This window comes from Sceloporus undulatus, chromosome 5 (assembly GCF_019175285.1).
Source record: "Sceloporus undulatus isolate JIND9_A2432 ecotype Alabama chromosome 5, SceUnd_v1.1, whole genome shotgun sequence".
NCBI lineage: Eukaryota > Metazoa > Chordata > Lepidosauria > Squamata > Phrynosomatidae > Sceloporus > Sceloporus undulatus.
This window is the reverse complement of record NC_056526.1, coordinates 108,866,820-108,883,270: the sequence shown is the minus strand read 5'-3', so window position 1 is coordinate 108,883,270 and position 16,451 is coordinate 108,866,820. Positions and strand designations below refer to the sequence as shown.

At 38.8% G+C, this 16,451-nt stretch overlaps 1 protein-coding gene across 1 annotated transcript in view; it reads left to right on the top strand.

Moving 5' to 3' along the window:
• SEMA3D (semaphorin 3D) overlaps positions 1 to 16,451 on the top strand; it is a 175,921-nt gene that overhangs the window by 103,010 nt on the left and 56,460 nt on the right. Inside the window, 1 exon segment of the mRNA XM_042469528.1 lies at positions 1,788 to 1,930. Within this exon segment, the coding sequence (XP_042325462.1) occupies positions 1,788 to 1,930 (143 nt within the window).

Genomic DNA, 16,451 nt, shown 5'->3' with positions numbered 1-16,451 from the left:
ATTTGATATCCTGCCTTTTTTCCTAGTCAGGTTCCAAGATGGTGCATATTTCCGCAAGGCTCTGTAGTATACAAAAGATCAAGGTTCAGTCTCAGGTATCCCTCCTGTAAGGGGTCAACAAGGAATAGGGGAAAGACTTTTACCTGAGACCTTGGAAGAGCTGATAATAATCAGAGCATTTGTTTGTGAGATTGTTGGCACAGTAACCTGAGTCAACATAGGGGAGGTTCGTATGTCAAGTACAGCTGGCTGTAGCATCAGTGAGTTATCTCAAATGAGCTAGACCCCACCCAGAACTCAAAAAGATGCTGATGCCCAGCTGAATGGGGAGAATAAATGAAATCTGACTTATTTACCATGATTGGAAGGAACTCCAGCTTGATGAGACCTGACCCACCCTCTCATCTTTGTAAGGCAGTAGCCCAGTGGTTAGGTTTTGTCCTTTGATGGATGATTTTCTCTCTAGAATCAACTTCTCCTAGGGCATCACAGACAATGTTGTTGGGAAAGTTCCCTGACTGAGTGAGCAAGTAGAGAGGCAGCCAGCCCAGGTAATGCTCTTCATCTGAGAGCTCACGTGCACCTTGATCTGCTGGAACAAGAGTTGCTAAACTCCCTCAGTTAGATGGTATGCTAAACCCCCTCAGTTATTCTGGCTTTGGAGCTGCCCTATCCTACCCTCCCTCTGTTACCTGGGGTCCGCCATTCTGACATTAGGAGGTTGTTCACATGTGCATCCCACTGTGCCACTTGGTGTGGTGGCTTCACTCTGAGGTCATAACAAGGTGTCCAGCATCAATCACATGTTTGGGTGCCTTGTTCTGACCTCAGAGTGAGTGATGTGCAGAAGTGTCAGCTGCACCATTTGGCACAGTAAGATGCATTTTAAACAGCTGCCTGGCATTGGGAGAGAGAACAATGGATATTCTGGGAAATTCCTCAGCAACTAGTGACTTTTTATTTAAAAAAAATAGGTTTTAAGAGGAGTAGATCCTAGATTTGATACTGAATGTGCTGATTGTCCTCCAGACTCCTCACCCCAGTCTTGAGGATTGTGCCCTGTGCCATCCTTACTCCCCACCTGTGTGTGTTGTGTTCCTTCAAGTCATTTCCAATTTATGGCAAATCTATCATGGGGTTTTCTTGGCAAGACTGGTTCAGTTGGGGTTTTCCATGGCCATCTTCTGAGGCTAAGAGAGTATGATATGTCCAAGGTCATCCTGTGGGTTTCTGTGGCCAAGCCAGGATTTGACCCTTAGTCTTCACCTAGAGGAGGCTATTTTATTTGACCCATGCAAACAGGGCTTATGTCTGCTGTCCTTGGAGACATTGGATGATACTCTTTGCCAGTGCTGAAGCACAATGATGAAGCACTTGTATTCAGCTTCTGTACATGAAATCAGAGTGCAATCTTGTTCTTTGCCTCAGGCACTGAAGTATCTTTAGCTAGCCTTATATTTATATGTTCTAGATATAATAACTGGCTTTCTATATTTGATAGAAAGCTTGGATGACTGAACAAACAGTGTTACCATTTTAACAATGTTATCTTTTGCCTTCCTTTCTTTCCTGACATGTCTTAAATTGTACTGGAATCTGAAATATATAATGGTCAGCTAAGGCTCAGAAAGGAATTCATGAATGGGAATTGGGGATGTACAGTCCCACAGCTTGTTTGTAATGGGTGAGGACAAGGAAGTGAAAATAAAGTTTTCAATGCATCATTAATTCACGAGACAATACAGTTACATGCTGTTACATTTGTTCGTACTTTGGATGTCTTTTAGGAGCAAAATTTATTGGACTCTTCCCTATTCCGGATACATACAATCCTGATGATGACAAAATCTATTTCTTTTTCCGAGAGGTATCTCAAGACAGCAGCACTTCTGACAAAGCCATTCTTTCCCGAGTTGGCCGAGTCTGTAAGGTGAGCAGTGTGTACTTTTTGCAAAATGAACTCTATCATTTTGTTTCCTCAGCAAATATTAATTTCCCCAGAGAGGAAATAATTTCCCCCAAAGTACAGTCTAGGCACCATCGAATAATATGTATTACTAATGAAGTCTAGAATTCTGTCAGCTTGTCCTGCCCTGTTGGTAGATAAGCCAGCTTATATTTTTGAATTCCAATATTTTCACAGTTGATAATGAAGTTAAATAGTAGCCAGTTTAATTACCAGTCACTGAGTTGTGAGACTCTCATTCTATATTCACAAATCACTACTAACCCAAACAAACTAATTTGGTCTTATTTTTGTAGTTCTCTGGCTGCATTTCACAGAAACAGGTCTGGATTTATTGACCCATTCACCACCTCCTGTTCTCAAGTTTAATTTCCCAGAATTCTGATGTCTTGTAATTGCCTTGCCTAAAACACCCTGTCTTCAAGCTTTGAGGTGCACCACAATTTTTGATCACAGACATGATACTGGTAATGACTTAAAATCCCAAGGACAGCTTTTGGTTTGTGTTTCTCAAACAATATGCATCCCGTACAATATGAAAAGCCACTGCCAAAACTGAAGAGTGTTTCCAAATCAATATGTATTATAACATGATTGCCACTGTTAAACATACCTACCCACCCCACCACACACTGTCTGTGCCTAGTGTTTTTCTCTGGATCCGAATCAATATTTGTATTTGTGGTATCTAGAGGTGAATTAAATTTTATCAGAAGATATTTTTTCCACCACTAAAAAGGCCACTTTGAACAATATTTTCTGCTAGTTCCATTTTATTTCCACAAAGTTTCCAGAACAACACTATGTATAACGATAGCAATAGCAAGTAAATTTCTTTACCGCTTATCAATGAACTAGCACTCTCTAAGTGGTTTACAATGTATAAGCCCATTGCCTCCAACAAGCTGAGAATTCAGTGTTCTGACCTACAAATGAATGGAAGGCTGAGCTGACCTTGGAGCCCCCCAGGATTGAACTTACAATGTTGTAGCTGCTGGACCAGCATTTAACCACTACACCACCAGGGATGTGTGGTGAACAAGGTATTATGGAGGATACAAAATATTGTGCAGCTTTATAAACTGTGGTTCAAAGCTGGCTTGTTTCCATTAACCATAGTTAGTACTAGTGATGGGTTGCCTGGATGATATAAAAACTGTAGTTATATATACATACATAAACATACACACACACACACACACAAGCAAAAGCTTCCAAACACTACCTTTTATCATAATATAGAAGAATGAAGGAGGAGGAGTACAAGAGATAAGGGGAGGTAAGGCTTCCTAACATACTATGGTTTAACATTTTGTCAGAATCCATTCTGCCCTTTCTTGACATCTCAAAATAGGTGCCTCAGTGTACTTAATAGCAGAACTGACCTTGTTGGGATGGCTCCCCTCCTGCACTTTTCTGAACAATTATGTATCTTGTTGTTGCTCACAAAGAATATTGCACACTATATACCTGCTCCACTACTATGGATGGAAGGAATATTCATAATTAAATATTCCAAGGTTGAAGAGCAAGTCTCATGACAGTTGTGAAACCCTATCAAGAAGAAGAATAGACAAGTGAAGATTCTGAGCCATTTCCTCCTCACTTTCAAAGGGGTTTGACAGTTGACCCCAAAAAGGCGGGCTGAAGCCACCCGTTTTTCTTCCTGAGGGACTCTGCAGCAGCCAAACCGTGTGGCACCCCTCCGGTCCAAAAAAATCTGGAAAACTGCTTTCTTTTAAGTCTGCACGGCAGACATCATGAGTGCCCCATTGACGCACTGTGGCGCATCAGTGATGCAAGTATGGTGCCGTAACGTGTAGATATTGCACCATGCTTGCATCACGGACACCCCCCCCCAGATGTGGGCAGTGCCGCTCAATAATGGCACCACCAGCACATACTAGGGCTCAGGAGCGTGCAGTTGCTGCATGCTCCTGAGCCATAGAATCAGCCCCATGATGGCGCTTCCTGCCCATCTGTATTGAGCCATAGACTGTAAAATGCTATGGAGGAATTATTCTGTGAGAAAACATGTGGGTTTTAATACAGAAATGCACTTGTTTTTCATCTGCAGAATAATTATTTCAGATTAGTTTGGGACATTGAAATATGTAAAGAATACTTTTCATTTTCTAATCAGTGGAGAGAAAACTACCATAACGTTTCATCCTTGTATGTAAGGATAAAATAGTTAAGTATTTAGATCGCTATGCACCACTCACAAGTTCACAGCAATGCCAATATTAAATCTCCCTAGCCTAACAGACTGGATAATCATTTGCAGTTGTGTGGGTGGGTGGGAGGTTGTTCACTGGCCTGAGAATGAACAGAACTTAAGCCTTGAAAGTTCAGGGGAAATAGTTAAATGATTTAACCAATTTGCCATCAGGACTCAAGGGATACTGCTTCTTTAGGTCAAATTTCTGTCAACATATTCCTCTCATATACAGTGATCTGAGACTTCAAATGTCCAGTTATTCTTGCTTACATTTCCTTCACATCAAGATTTATTTATTTATTTAAAAATGTTTTTGTTTACTATTTTGATTCATGTTTCTTTCTTTCACTCCTCCTGACCTAATATAGGTTTACGTCATTTTTCATTCTGCATATTGTCAAGGGGATATAATTATAAATGGAGAGGAAGTTCTTTCAACATTCACAATCAGGCTGAAATGCATAATTTGTCATGACAAATGGCATTTCTGATATTTTGCTTTTTCAGGAAAAAAAAAGTAGTTATCAGCAGCTTATCTGCAGTAGCTGGCATTTTTTATTCTCCTTGGGGAAAACTAGAATGTTCCCACTAATATCGAATGAAATACAATTAATGCCTTTGTTTTTGTTTTGTACTTTTGCCCTTATGTAGGATTAGGTGTACAAAATGCGAGTTGGAAATGTTCCTGTACAAAGGACTCCAGTCTGAAAGCAAATACATTACAGCATGCTGTAATTTATGAATGGTTTGTGTACATTTAAAGAGGAATATCCAAATCAGTAAATTATGAATGGTTTGTGTACATTTAAAGAGGAATATCCAAATCAGCCTGTTTATGGTCTAGTTATCTTCCACATTTGTCTGCTCTGCTCATAAGCACACACTGCTTTCTTTCCATATTGTGATTTAAAAACAACAACTGCAGTATGATTTTCAGTTTAGAGAGCACATATATTATAGCAACATACACATTTTAGCATATTTCCTCTGAGTATTTGCTTTTTCCATGTACTTTAATATATTTTTGAAACTGGAAACTTGACCACAACATTAGGAATGGTGAGAGCCAGTTGATAACTAATTTCCAAATCCTGCATTCATCTAAAAAAAGGCATGGGCAAACTGTGGCATGTGACCCAAGGCAGTTTTGCGCATAAAAAAAGTCTCCCCATACCACACAAAATATTGAGGTGGGGTTGAAGTATGTACATTAACAGAATCAACAGACTCTGCAGTGAATGTTGTTGGCCATTTGCCCTATTTTCCGGTGTCCTGGTTCATTCCTTTGTATGACTTGTAGAAGCTCCCACCACCAGGCAATAATTGGAACAGAATTTCTAATTACCTTCTTATTTGAAAGAAGTTCCAATCATCTTCTGATTTTATAGGCCTAAAAATGTAAGAGTGTCTGAAAAGCCTTAAAGTATGGGGAAATGTCCTGTGGCACTCCCCCAAAACTTTAGTAGCACAATTGGTCATTTGGGGGCAAAGCATATTTAGCCTCCTCCCAGTTTGGGGGCATCGAGTGTGTCTCTGTAATCCCTGAGAAGTATGTGATGTGCTGGATTTGAATGTCCTGCTTTAATTCTTAAAAATCATATTTATATACAGAAATGAGAACCTAGTTTTTCTTCAGTGTCCTTCAAAATTATATATGTGTATTTTGTGTGCTTTAATAACACAGGTCTGAATCCAGTAGTGCCATTTGGTTGACAGATGCCAATGAAACAATTCTCTTTAGCTCTTGTGCACCTTCATTGTCTGCTCTAGAGCAAAAGTGTTTGTAATGCTGAAGGATGGGGTTTCCAGTGGGGTGGATGTTGTTGTACTTGCAGGCTTCCACTAGCTTAATATAAGATTTAACCCTATGACTAATTTATTGTTTTGTAAGTACTTGGGTTCAAAAAAATAAGTGCATGTCTGTTGTACTTTTCTAGAACTGGCAACCCTGTAGTTTATGAACAATATATCAGTTGCTTTAGTGTAAAGAAAGTTAACTATTTGCAAATCCAGCCTCAGGGCCTTTATGTCTAATCCTGAGCATGGCCCATCATTTGAAGTATTTGTGTCTTGAACTTATGCCCCCATAAGTTCCTTTCAAACTGAAATATAGTAAAAGGTAGGACTATAAAGAATATCATTCAGTTTTCTTATTCCCAATGAGAAATAATTTCTTAACACATCAAAAGGCACTATTTTAACAACAAAGAAACAACCACTTCCCCCCTCTCAATGTGTCCACAGTTTGTGCAATAAGCTTATAAGTGTAAAATAGTCTCTTTCCTTGATGCTTGACAAAGTACACACATGAGGCTAGCACTGGAAAACAATCATATCTATTGATAGGAAAAAGAGAGCATGCCTAAACTTTTAAAAGTCCAAGAAACAGGGAAGCAACAGTTGTACAGTAGATGACATAAAAAATTTAGTCTTTGCAAATATTGTTTATACAATGTGAAGTCGAAGGTTTTCATGGCCGGCATCTATAGTTTTTGTGGGTTTTTCGGGCTATGTGGCCATGTTGTAGAAGGGTTTCTTCCTGACGTTTTGCCAGCATCTGTGGCTGGCATCTTCAGAGAATGCTTGCCTGGAAAGGAGCTGTGTGTGTGTGTGTACACACACACACACACACACACACACACACACACATTTTCCAACTCAATGCTAGAAGGACTTTGTTATGGAGGTCATGGGTATGGGTTTGCAGGACCTAAGCAGAGCAATGGAAGCTAGGGTGTCTTGGAGATTTCTTGGCCACAGGGTTGCTATGGGTCTAGATTGACTTGGGGGCAATTAAGAACTACAAAAATGTGGAATGCAGAAATAAGAGGAATTAATATTCTGTTCATGCATAAAACAAAATTTGTGCAGTTGTACAAAAGCCACTTTAGCTTGCTTCATCATAATGTGAATTTTGATGATTTTGCAGAGCTCACTCCTTAAGCCTGAGTTAAAAGTGTGGCAGATGTCCTTTCTCAGTTGTACTTAGACATTGGAAATGGTACCTTTTTGGAATACATCTCCACCAATATTTTAGCCAGCATGGCCAGTCTAGGAATTGTATTTACTAAATAACTTTTTCAAGCTATAATTTCACTGAATCACTTTGTGAGATATTTAGGGACTCTTTGGAAAACAAATGGGATAAATTTTATAAGTAGCTGAGGCTGGTATTCTTTCTTTCTTTTTTCTTATTTTTCTCCCCCAAAAACATTGAAGTGGTGACTTATTTGGCCAGAGTTCAGATGCCCTAGAAATCTGGATGTTATCTTTATAATTATTCATGTGGGTAGCTACCTAAAAAGGCCCTTGAGAATAACATAATGCCATCATAAAACCACATAATTCCTAGAGGGCATTCTGTCACTCTTGCTGAATGCTGACAGCCAACTAAGCCTCTTTGATGTGTCAGTGGATATTTTACAAATAGGTATGGAAGGAAGGAAGGAAGGAAGGAAGGAAGGAAGGAAGGAAGGAAGGGTCAGACAAGCAGACACACAGAGAGAGACAGACTTCGGCTGTTGTGTACTGTATTTAAAAAGAAAAGTTCTCTCATAAAAGTGCTTACAATTTTGCGAACCCCCCAAATACCAATTCAGAATTCCACACATACAGCCATGCTGAAAAGTGTTGGACTGAGTATCTTGGCCCATATTTAGTCTTAGGTGTTCATTCCTGAGTTTAAGCCAAGACACAAGCAAATAGGAGTGAGTAGTTCTAGTCTCACTGTAATAAAGTCTCTGTTTTCAACTCACATGAAATAAAGATTTAAGTCAGTTAAAGGAACAACATTGCTGCCTATTTCTATCCAAAATATGATGGCTCCATTTAAAATTTCTTACCAAGTAGGGCTTTATTACATTTCATGTAGATTGGATGTGCTGTTTTACTTGCTTTACTTTTCAGAATTGCCTGTCTTACAAATGGACCTAGCATGACATAAAACAGCATAGTATCTATTGCATAGCTGCTTCCTAAGAGATCTTGATACTCTTAATCACAGTGTGATACTGTTGTGTGACAATGTTCATTTCCTCACCCATCCTAAGACATTTTATCATGTTAGTTTGACAAAGAGGATCATTTCCTATTGGCAGCTTTTTATCTCATTATTTCATTCCCTTTAATATATTTGATCTATTCCTAGAACTCCACCCAATGAGCAAAAGGAACACATGAATAGTGTTCCTTTAGTAGTCTGACTTTCTTTCTTTCTTTCTTTCTTTCTTTCTTTCTTTCTTTCAAAACAAGTCTTAGCCAGAAAAATGGAGCAGAACTTTGTTTTTAATCTGACACCCAGATGTTCAGTTCACACAGTGTTGAACTTCCACAGCAGCACATTTGTGCAGTTATAACTCTATTGGCTTTGATGATTTAATTGCACATGTGAAATTTTATTTGACCTGTCCAACTGGATAACTTCTAATTTGTAGTCTAACATGTAAAATCTAATTTGGTCTACAAAAATCTTAACCCCAGTATCCCATCAAGTGTCCTACAATTTCCATCCACCCTAGATAACATAGCCGGTTGTAAGTGGTTGTTGGAGTTGAAATTCAAATATAGCTGGAAGCCACAGTTGCCCACTCTTCCCTCAGATGTAAGTCTATCAGAATTCAGAACCATGCCACTAAGACCTTTAGATGGTTAGCAAAAGAACTTACATTTTTAAATCTGAATAAATTATTATTATTATTATTATTATTAAAATCACAATGCATTTTATATAAAAACCAAAATTGATATTATTTAAAAACTGTTTGAGAGTTGTGGAACATGGAATTAGTGAGAACTCATCATAGAAAGGCCAGTGGATAATGGGAAGGAAGACAGGTGGGACAAAATGATTGAAGGATTTTAAATTAAGAGGGACTTCACCTTTCCTTTTTGCCTGATCCTTCAGATTCTTCCCCAATGAACCAGTCACTAGGTTCAAAACTTTACTTCAGTTTCTCCTGCCCCTAGTAAAGTGGAAGAAAAAAAAAGCTTAATCCTCTTGTACATCTATTAATTTATGCCAGCACTGAAGCCATTCTACTTTCTGGTGATCTTGCCCAGACATGTTGTTGAATTAGCAGACAGGAACATACCTCTTAATTATTTTTGTTCTCTGCTCACTGATCCAGAATGCCCTGTGTTAGATAAAATTTGTGTGGGTTTGCCAAATAGGCACCTTTTTCTAATGGCCTTTCCCACAGGCATTTTACAAACAGCAGCTAGTGGGGCTTTCAGACCTATGGATTAATGTTTTATATCACTTATGTACATTGAGAGATGGCATTTAGAAAAGCAGATGGTCATTGGAGTGATCTCATTTCCATGTCTGCTATCCCATAAACAGCCAAAGCAGGAAACATTCCTGTAAAGATTTGCCAGATGTTACAGTTTGACTTGGAAGGTTTGTGTTGTTTTTCCCATCATGAATATCTATAGGGCAGTGTTTACCGTCAAGGTTTTGGATGTGATAATATATGGGATATCTTGTTGTATATTTGTTTCAAACTGTCATGAATTTACTGATCATTTCATAATGTGGACAAAATCTTGACAAACGTAATAGCTTTTAAGCCTCTTTGATTTGAATAGGGAAAGTGTGATACACATGTGCAAATTTTCACCTCCTGGGAGCCTTGTGGTGCTATTCAGGTTTTTTTCCATAGGGAAAAGGATTTCTGGAGGCAAAAGTGGGAAAGGATAACTTTTTTAACTTCTGCCCTCCTTCTTTTCAAGAATTTATCTGAAGTGATAAAAGGACAGTCAAACTTTGTGTTTGATAGACAAGTCAATTAACCAAGAACTCTTCCACACAATACAATTATAGTGGTATGATTACACTTCAACTACCATAGCTACATCCTATGGAATCCTGGGCTTTGTGCTTTGGTGAGATACAAGAAGAGCTCTCTGGCTGAGAATCTTCCTCCCATAAAATAGAACTAAAGCAGTTAAAATGGAATCAGTTTTTAAAAAGTGCTTTAATGGAGCAGTATGGAAAAATCTCTGGGACAAGGCAATATTGGCACGTTACAGACCGCCCAAAACGGGTGGTCTCACGCTGCTGCCGGTTGCTGCTTCCGGGAACCGCAGCAGCCAAACTGCATGGTTCCCGGGCGCAGCAAGAAAGAAGCGCCAAAATGGCGCTTCTTCCTGTGACCTGGAAGAGGCACCGCAAGGCTCAAGGCACGCACTCACGGCGTCAGTTCCGGCATGTGACGTCTGGACACTGTGCGTCTGCGACATCAAAATGGCGGTGCCCATCTGTATGTGGCGCCGCCGCCATTTTGACGTAATCGTTACGAGCGAGGGGCAAGGCGTATCAGGAAGCGCCGCCCCTCGCGTGTAACGACGGTACCCCATAGGGCCTGTCCGGAATGTGCCATTGTGTTCTTTTTGTGTTGGCTAAAGGGTTTAGGTTTCAGACTGCCAGCCTTGAACTTGAGGGTTTTATTGTAAGGAGAGGTTCAGTGGAACTAGGTAGATTTCATTGTTCCTTTTCTTCTTTCTGAAATGTCCTTATATCATTAAGGGAAAGGAGTATTCTTAAAACTTAATGAGACTCTACAGACTGGCAGGAAGATTGGCAACCAAATGCTCTTGCACGGATCCAGCCTCTGTAGAGCACAAAAAGAAGTCGGAAAAACCGGCTTCCTTTTGTGCCCTCGAAGGGGTGTGTGCAGCATGATTATGCCCCTATATTGCTGCATCATTTGGATGTTACGCTAGAGGTGCCTTATCATGGTGCGCCTCAATAAAATGGGCACTCATGAAGATGATGGCCCACAGGTGACAGTAGGGCCTCAAGCATGGGAATGTTCAACTCTCACCCCACCCATTGGCCGGCACTTTTCGCCGGTCTGTAAAGGGTCAATGACAATAACTTGCTTCAAGTTACTTAAAGTTTCTAGGGCATGAGCAAGTTAGTTCCTTTTCTTCCATCCTCCATGTTTCTTTCCTTTTTTTTCCAGTAAACGCGCAGCATTCCATAGCTCACAGATGCTTGTCTGCGCATATTTCCATTTTTAAAAAACAATGACAATATAGCTTTTATTTTCATTTGCAAACCTGTTTCTGCATATTTGGGAATCTGTCTAATTTTGAGTATTCCAATTTTAATTTCCAAATATATGTCCACTCATCTGTCTGAGTTCAGTTTTGGAGAGAATAGTTGCTGATTAGAAGAAGTAAAGTGAACTGAATATCAGGGTGATTTTTAAATTTTATTTCAGGGAACCTAATAGTGAGTGTTACTGACATCATACAGTATGCCCTTACTATCTGTGGAAGATCTGTTCCAGAGACCACCCCCTGCAGATAGCAAAAAATGTGGGACCTTAAGTCCTGTTCTTTTCAGTGGGTGCACATACCTGCTTCTGCTGCTTCATCCACATGCATCCAGTGAAAAAGCTGGGACTTGTCATCTACAGAAGCTCAAACCATGAATGGCAAACCAATTACAGTGCAGGAACAGGCCATTTATTTGGACTTATCTTTATATATGCTGTTGCTAACCTATGTTGAAGTGGGAAGGTGCAAGGCATTTTTAAATCTCAGGCTCTATGAAAATGAAGTTATGGGGAGTGCAAAAAGCAATAGCAGAAATAATCTGCAGTAGTACAATAAGTATTTCACAAAATGACATGGCTGAATATGAACACGATGGAAAAAAGTATAAAGTACATATCATTCTATAGTCACTGTTATTTATGCTTAATGCAAACAATTATTTATACCAGGCAGATTTGTAAAAGATTTCCATGAGGTCATTGCTTTTGATAGAGAGCCCATTATATATTCAATAAATAAGAACACACTGGTACAAGAAAAGCACTGTCACCACTTGTCAGCTGACCCCCTCCCAGAGTTTAGACAGAACTGGGTCCAGATTTGAAGAGATCATCCACACAGTGCCCTGTGCTGCTTCCTGTCTGATGGAGTCTGGTTTCAGCAGTGTCATAGCTCTCTATTGAAACTAGAAGCAACCATTTTAAATTCCCACACTACCTTGATGTATTACTGCTTCACGCAACTATGAGAAGTTAAAACTGTGGCTCTGGGGGAAGAGGTGGAGCCAGTAATCTTGAACACTGGCAGCTATTAAAGGATGCAATGTTCTGATGTTGTGCCTGAGTTAAGATCATGACTATTTTAATGATTTCCACATTTCAGCAAAAACTACAATGAATCTAGGGACATTTAAAAGACTTATACCGTTTATTCAGTATATACTTTCATGGAATGTAGCCCACTTCATCATATGCATCTGATGCAGTGTGCTGCTGTTCATAAAAGTTTATGTCAAATAAAATATTTTAGTCTTGATGTGTCATTAGGCACTTTATTATTTTAATGTTGAACCAAGCTTTTGCAAACCTTTCTCTCATGCACTTAATAAGTACAGCCTTCATTTTATAAATGAGGACTTTAAAAAAATATAGACTTTAGTTTCATTCCCCAGCACCAGTCAACGTTGTTTTCCTCCTTATATATTCTTCCTCCTATTCTCTGTAATCTGTGTTTTGTGTCCATCAGTGTTCACTCACTCATCACATCACACATCCATCATACTCAGTCTCACAGTTTGAGTAATTATTTTTAAAAGAGGGGGAAAGAAAAGAGTGAACATGAATATGAATGAGTTTGGCCTGGGAATTTTGTAGACATGAAATGAAAAGCTAACGCCTTTTCACAGAGCTACCCTCCTATTGGGTATTTAAAATAAACAGTGGGTTTTGAACACCATAGAAAAGAAAGGCATATGTGTGAACACATGTAAAATGTCTCTCAAAATTTGTTAACCTGGCTAGGAACCTCCACATATTAACTGATTTTTTTATTTTTGGGGGGGGGTAAAGCAGCAATTTAGCAATGTCCCTTTCTTTTAGACATTTTGAAGATAGTGCACTGATGAAGTATTTTGGTCTTTGAGATGGCTTTCAAATTTACCCAGATTTAAGTGCTGATGGGCCAAATAGTAATTCTATTGTGGTATGTCCGGTTCTCAATTTATAGATGTCACATGAAGCTTCTTGGGGGCACCAAAATGAACTGGCATTTTTAAGGTAGGCTTTGGCTCAACTTGTTCTTCATAAGATATGAAGAAAGGGCATACTAGTCAGAACATTAAGATAAACAATGACACACTGCTGAAACCTGGTTCAGATGCCAATCTGATCTTGAATGTCTTTGAACTAGGCAACAGAGTGAAGTCCAAGTGGTTTCCTCATCTGTTCCCAAGTCAGGTGTAACTCTTTCTGCCTTTGTTCTGCCTTTGTCTGTTTTCTCATTGTCTAGGCCTGCCACTTCACTGTTAGTATCCTCATCAGAGGTCCTTGAGATGTACAATTTTGACTAGCAGTGGGTAAACAAAAGCATGATGAACTGTGAAACACATGCCATGATGATCAGCATTCTTTATTATTTCAAGTTGCTTCAGTGAATTAGGGAAAGGGTTCAGTTTTACATTCTTGCAAAATATCCTTCTTTTTATTTCTTCATTTTTGCCTGAATCTTCTTCATAGTAATCATCCTAAAGTTATTTTTAGAGTGTGGCCTTAAATTTGTCTGTTAGGAACTACACCAAAAATAACTCAAAAAGAAAAAAATCTGGATATATTTTATGTATTTTCTGATCCAGGAGCTGGATTTTCCACAACAAACCCCTTCATTTTATGCATCTGATGAGAGAAAATTGCAGCTCTTTAAAAAGTTTTATGATTTTGCTTATTCAGAAAACTTTTTTTTCACTTTCCCACTCCTTCTTGTTGTTTCACTGCTGTAAAATGCCTTCTCTGTACAAAAATTGGTATTAATAAATTATAGATTTCAATAATCCTAATTTACAAAGTAAGGCAGAGGCCACTGCTTTTTGTAAATATTTCCCAATCACAATTTTTATTGTTTCCTACATTGGAAGTTGTCTTGGGTTATCCTTGTTTTTGCTAGAAGGTAATATGCCTTGAATTACTTCATATTCTGTTCAGCCCAAAGCTGCCAGGTCATTAATGTTATTATTCCATAGTTTATTGACTCTAGATATCAGCTAGGTTCAACTTGTCCTGGGCTATTACATTTTGAGGTAATGATCATTTTTTATAAGAGTGACCCAAAATTGACAACATTGGCCAAACCATGCGGCTTTGCTCTGCAGGAAAAAGAACCCGCAAAAAGCGGGTTCTTTTTCTGCCATGCACTCATGACGTAACTGGCACGATGTGACATGTAGACGCTATGCGTCCATTATGTCATAATGGTGGCACCCATGTATATGGGGCACCACCATTATGCCACCATCAGTATGTGCTAGGGTTAAGGACCGTGTGGTTGTTGCGCAGTCTTGTAACCCTAGCACAGCGCGAGCACGACGCTTTAGTGTCGTATGTATTGCACCATTCTTCATCTCTGAGACAGAAAGAGTTTGTGTTTAAAGAATGTGAATGTAGGAGAAGGCAAAATGGAGAGGTTCATTCTTCCAAGCCCATGACTTTGAGGGCATAGCAGTTAGAACCTGGATTTTGAATCCCTATACAATGAGCCTTTCTTTCTTTCTTTCTTTCTTTCTTTCTTTTTAGGGTACCACATTTTCCCCCCAGACATGTTTCTCATTTTTAACAGCATTGAAAGCAGTTAAATTGTGTATCCTGCATCTTGATAGGGTGTTCCCTCCCACAGAAAATTTTGCATAAATAGATCTCATGCATAGAGTTTTCACTGCTTATTGGATCAAAACCCATATTTTAGTCTAGATATTTTTTTTTGGTGTTAACAAACTTGTATCTTGCTATTAGACACTACAGTAACAAATTCACAACAACAACAAAAGACATCCTCTTAACTACAAACAATTTCATCATTGCACCATGGACTTGGTTTTCTTGCATGAAAGCACTGTAAGCAATGATGGATTTAGCAAGACTAAGTACTATTACTGGGGAACCACAAATGTAATGGTGCATGTGAAATAAATAGCTTTATGGAATAGAGCATTAGAAAGGCTGTCTTTGTAGTTTTTCCTCCCAGAATTGCTCAGTCAATGTATTAATGCTGATTGAAATACTTTCTGTAGTGTAACCCTGATGATCTGATTTCTTTTTGGTGGTGCTATCGGCAAAGTTATAAATGCTTGACAGGTCAAGAGATATTTATGATGCCAGCTTCTTTCTTTTTGACTTCCAGTTATTTCCTTTTGCTTCTGCCAGGAATTCACTTTGATGGATGCTTTTGCATAACTTGCCAGAGGCACTAATTAATAAGCAACTTTTTCAAATTCCACTTGTTGTCTGGTTTGACTTATGCAGCTGTTAGCCATAATTACTGTTTTTAAAGTTGAATGCATTTGCATTTCCTGATGTCCTCCAGCTTGATTGATGTCAAGAAAAAGCTATGCTTTCAGCTGGTCTTTTTCTTGATATATGTCATCTTTACTTACAATAGATTTCAGAATGGCAAGTTGCAGATGTTTTCTTAATTTTTTTTCTGGCATGTGTCCTTTCCCACCCCCCATGAATGATACAGTATGCATTTTGTATCCTGCGGACAGTTTCATCATGCTACATGGCTAGTAGAGGCAGCTTCTGTCATGACACCAAAGCAGAAAGAATAAAAATGTCTGCACTTTTTCTGTCCATGTTTCCTGGTTGTGTCCAAAATGGGAGAGATACATTTATGCTCAAGTCTTATTAAATACAATGGCATAGTAAAATGGCAAAATCAAAAATAATTAAAATGGAAAAATCAAGGTTTGCTTTTTGAAATTTATATTTTTATGAATATTTTCAAGCCATAGATGGTTGAATGCATGATTAAAGAATCCATGGATATGGAAGGTTGACTGTACCAGATGAAAACTACACAAAATTCTCCTCACTGTATTATTCTTCCTGGCTGGATCACTCAAGTATCAGGAAACACATTTTGAACTAGGAAATGAAAATGGTGAATATTCTTTCTATCTCCAGTGTGAGGAATGTGTAATACAGAGCAAGAAACATCTGCCACCACCTGCCACCACACTTGAAACCAGGGGGAAGGAATGGCAGATCCTAGATACAAATCTGGCTCTCCCGGGATTTCAACTGGCCCTCTGGAGCTCTTTATATGACCATACACCCTTCCCTGTGACACAATTATTTCATCATTTAGTGATATTTGTGTGTGTGTATATATATATGTGTGTTTCCCACTCTGAAAGGTTAAAATAAAGTGAAGGCTGCATTACTGGAAGATAATTATACTAGTATATTAGGTGCCACAATTTTTGCCTTTGGG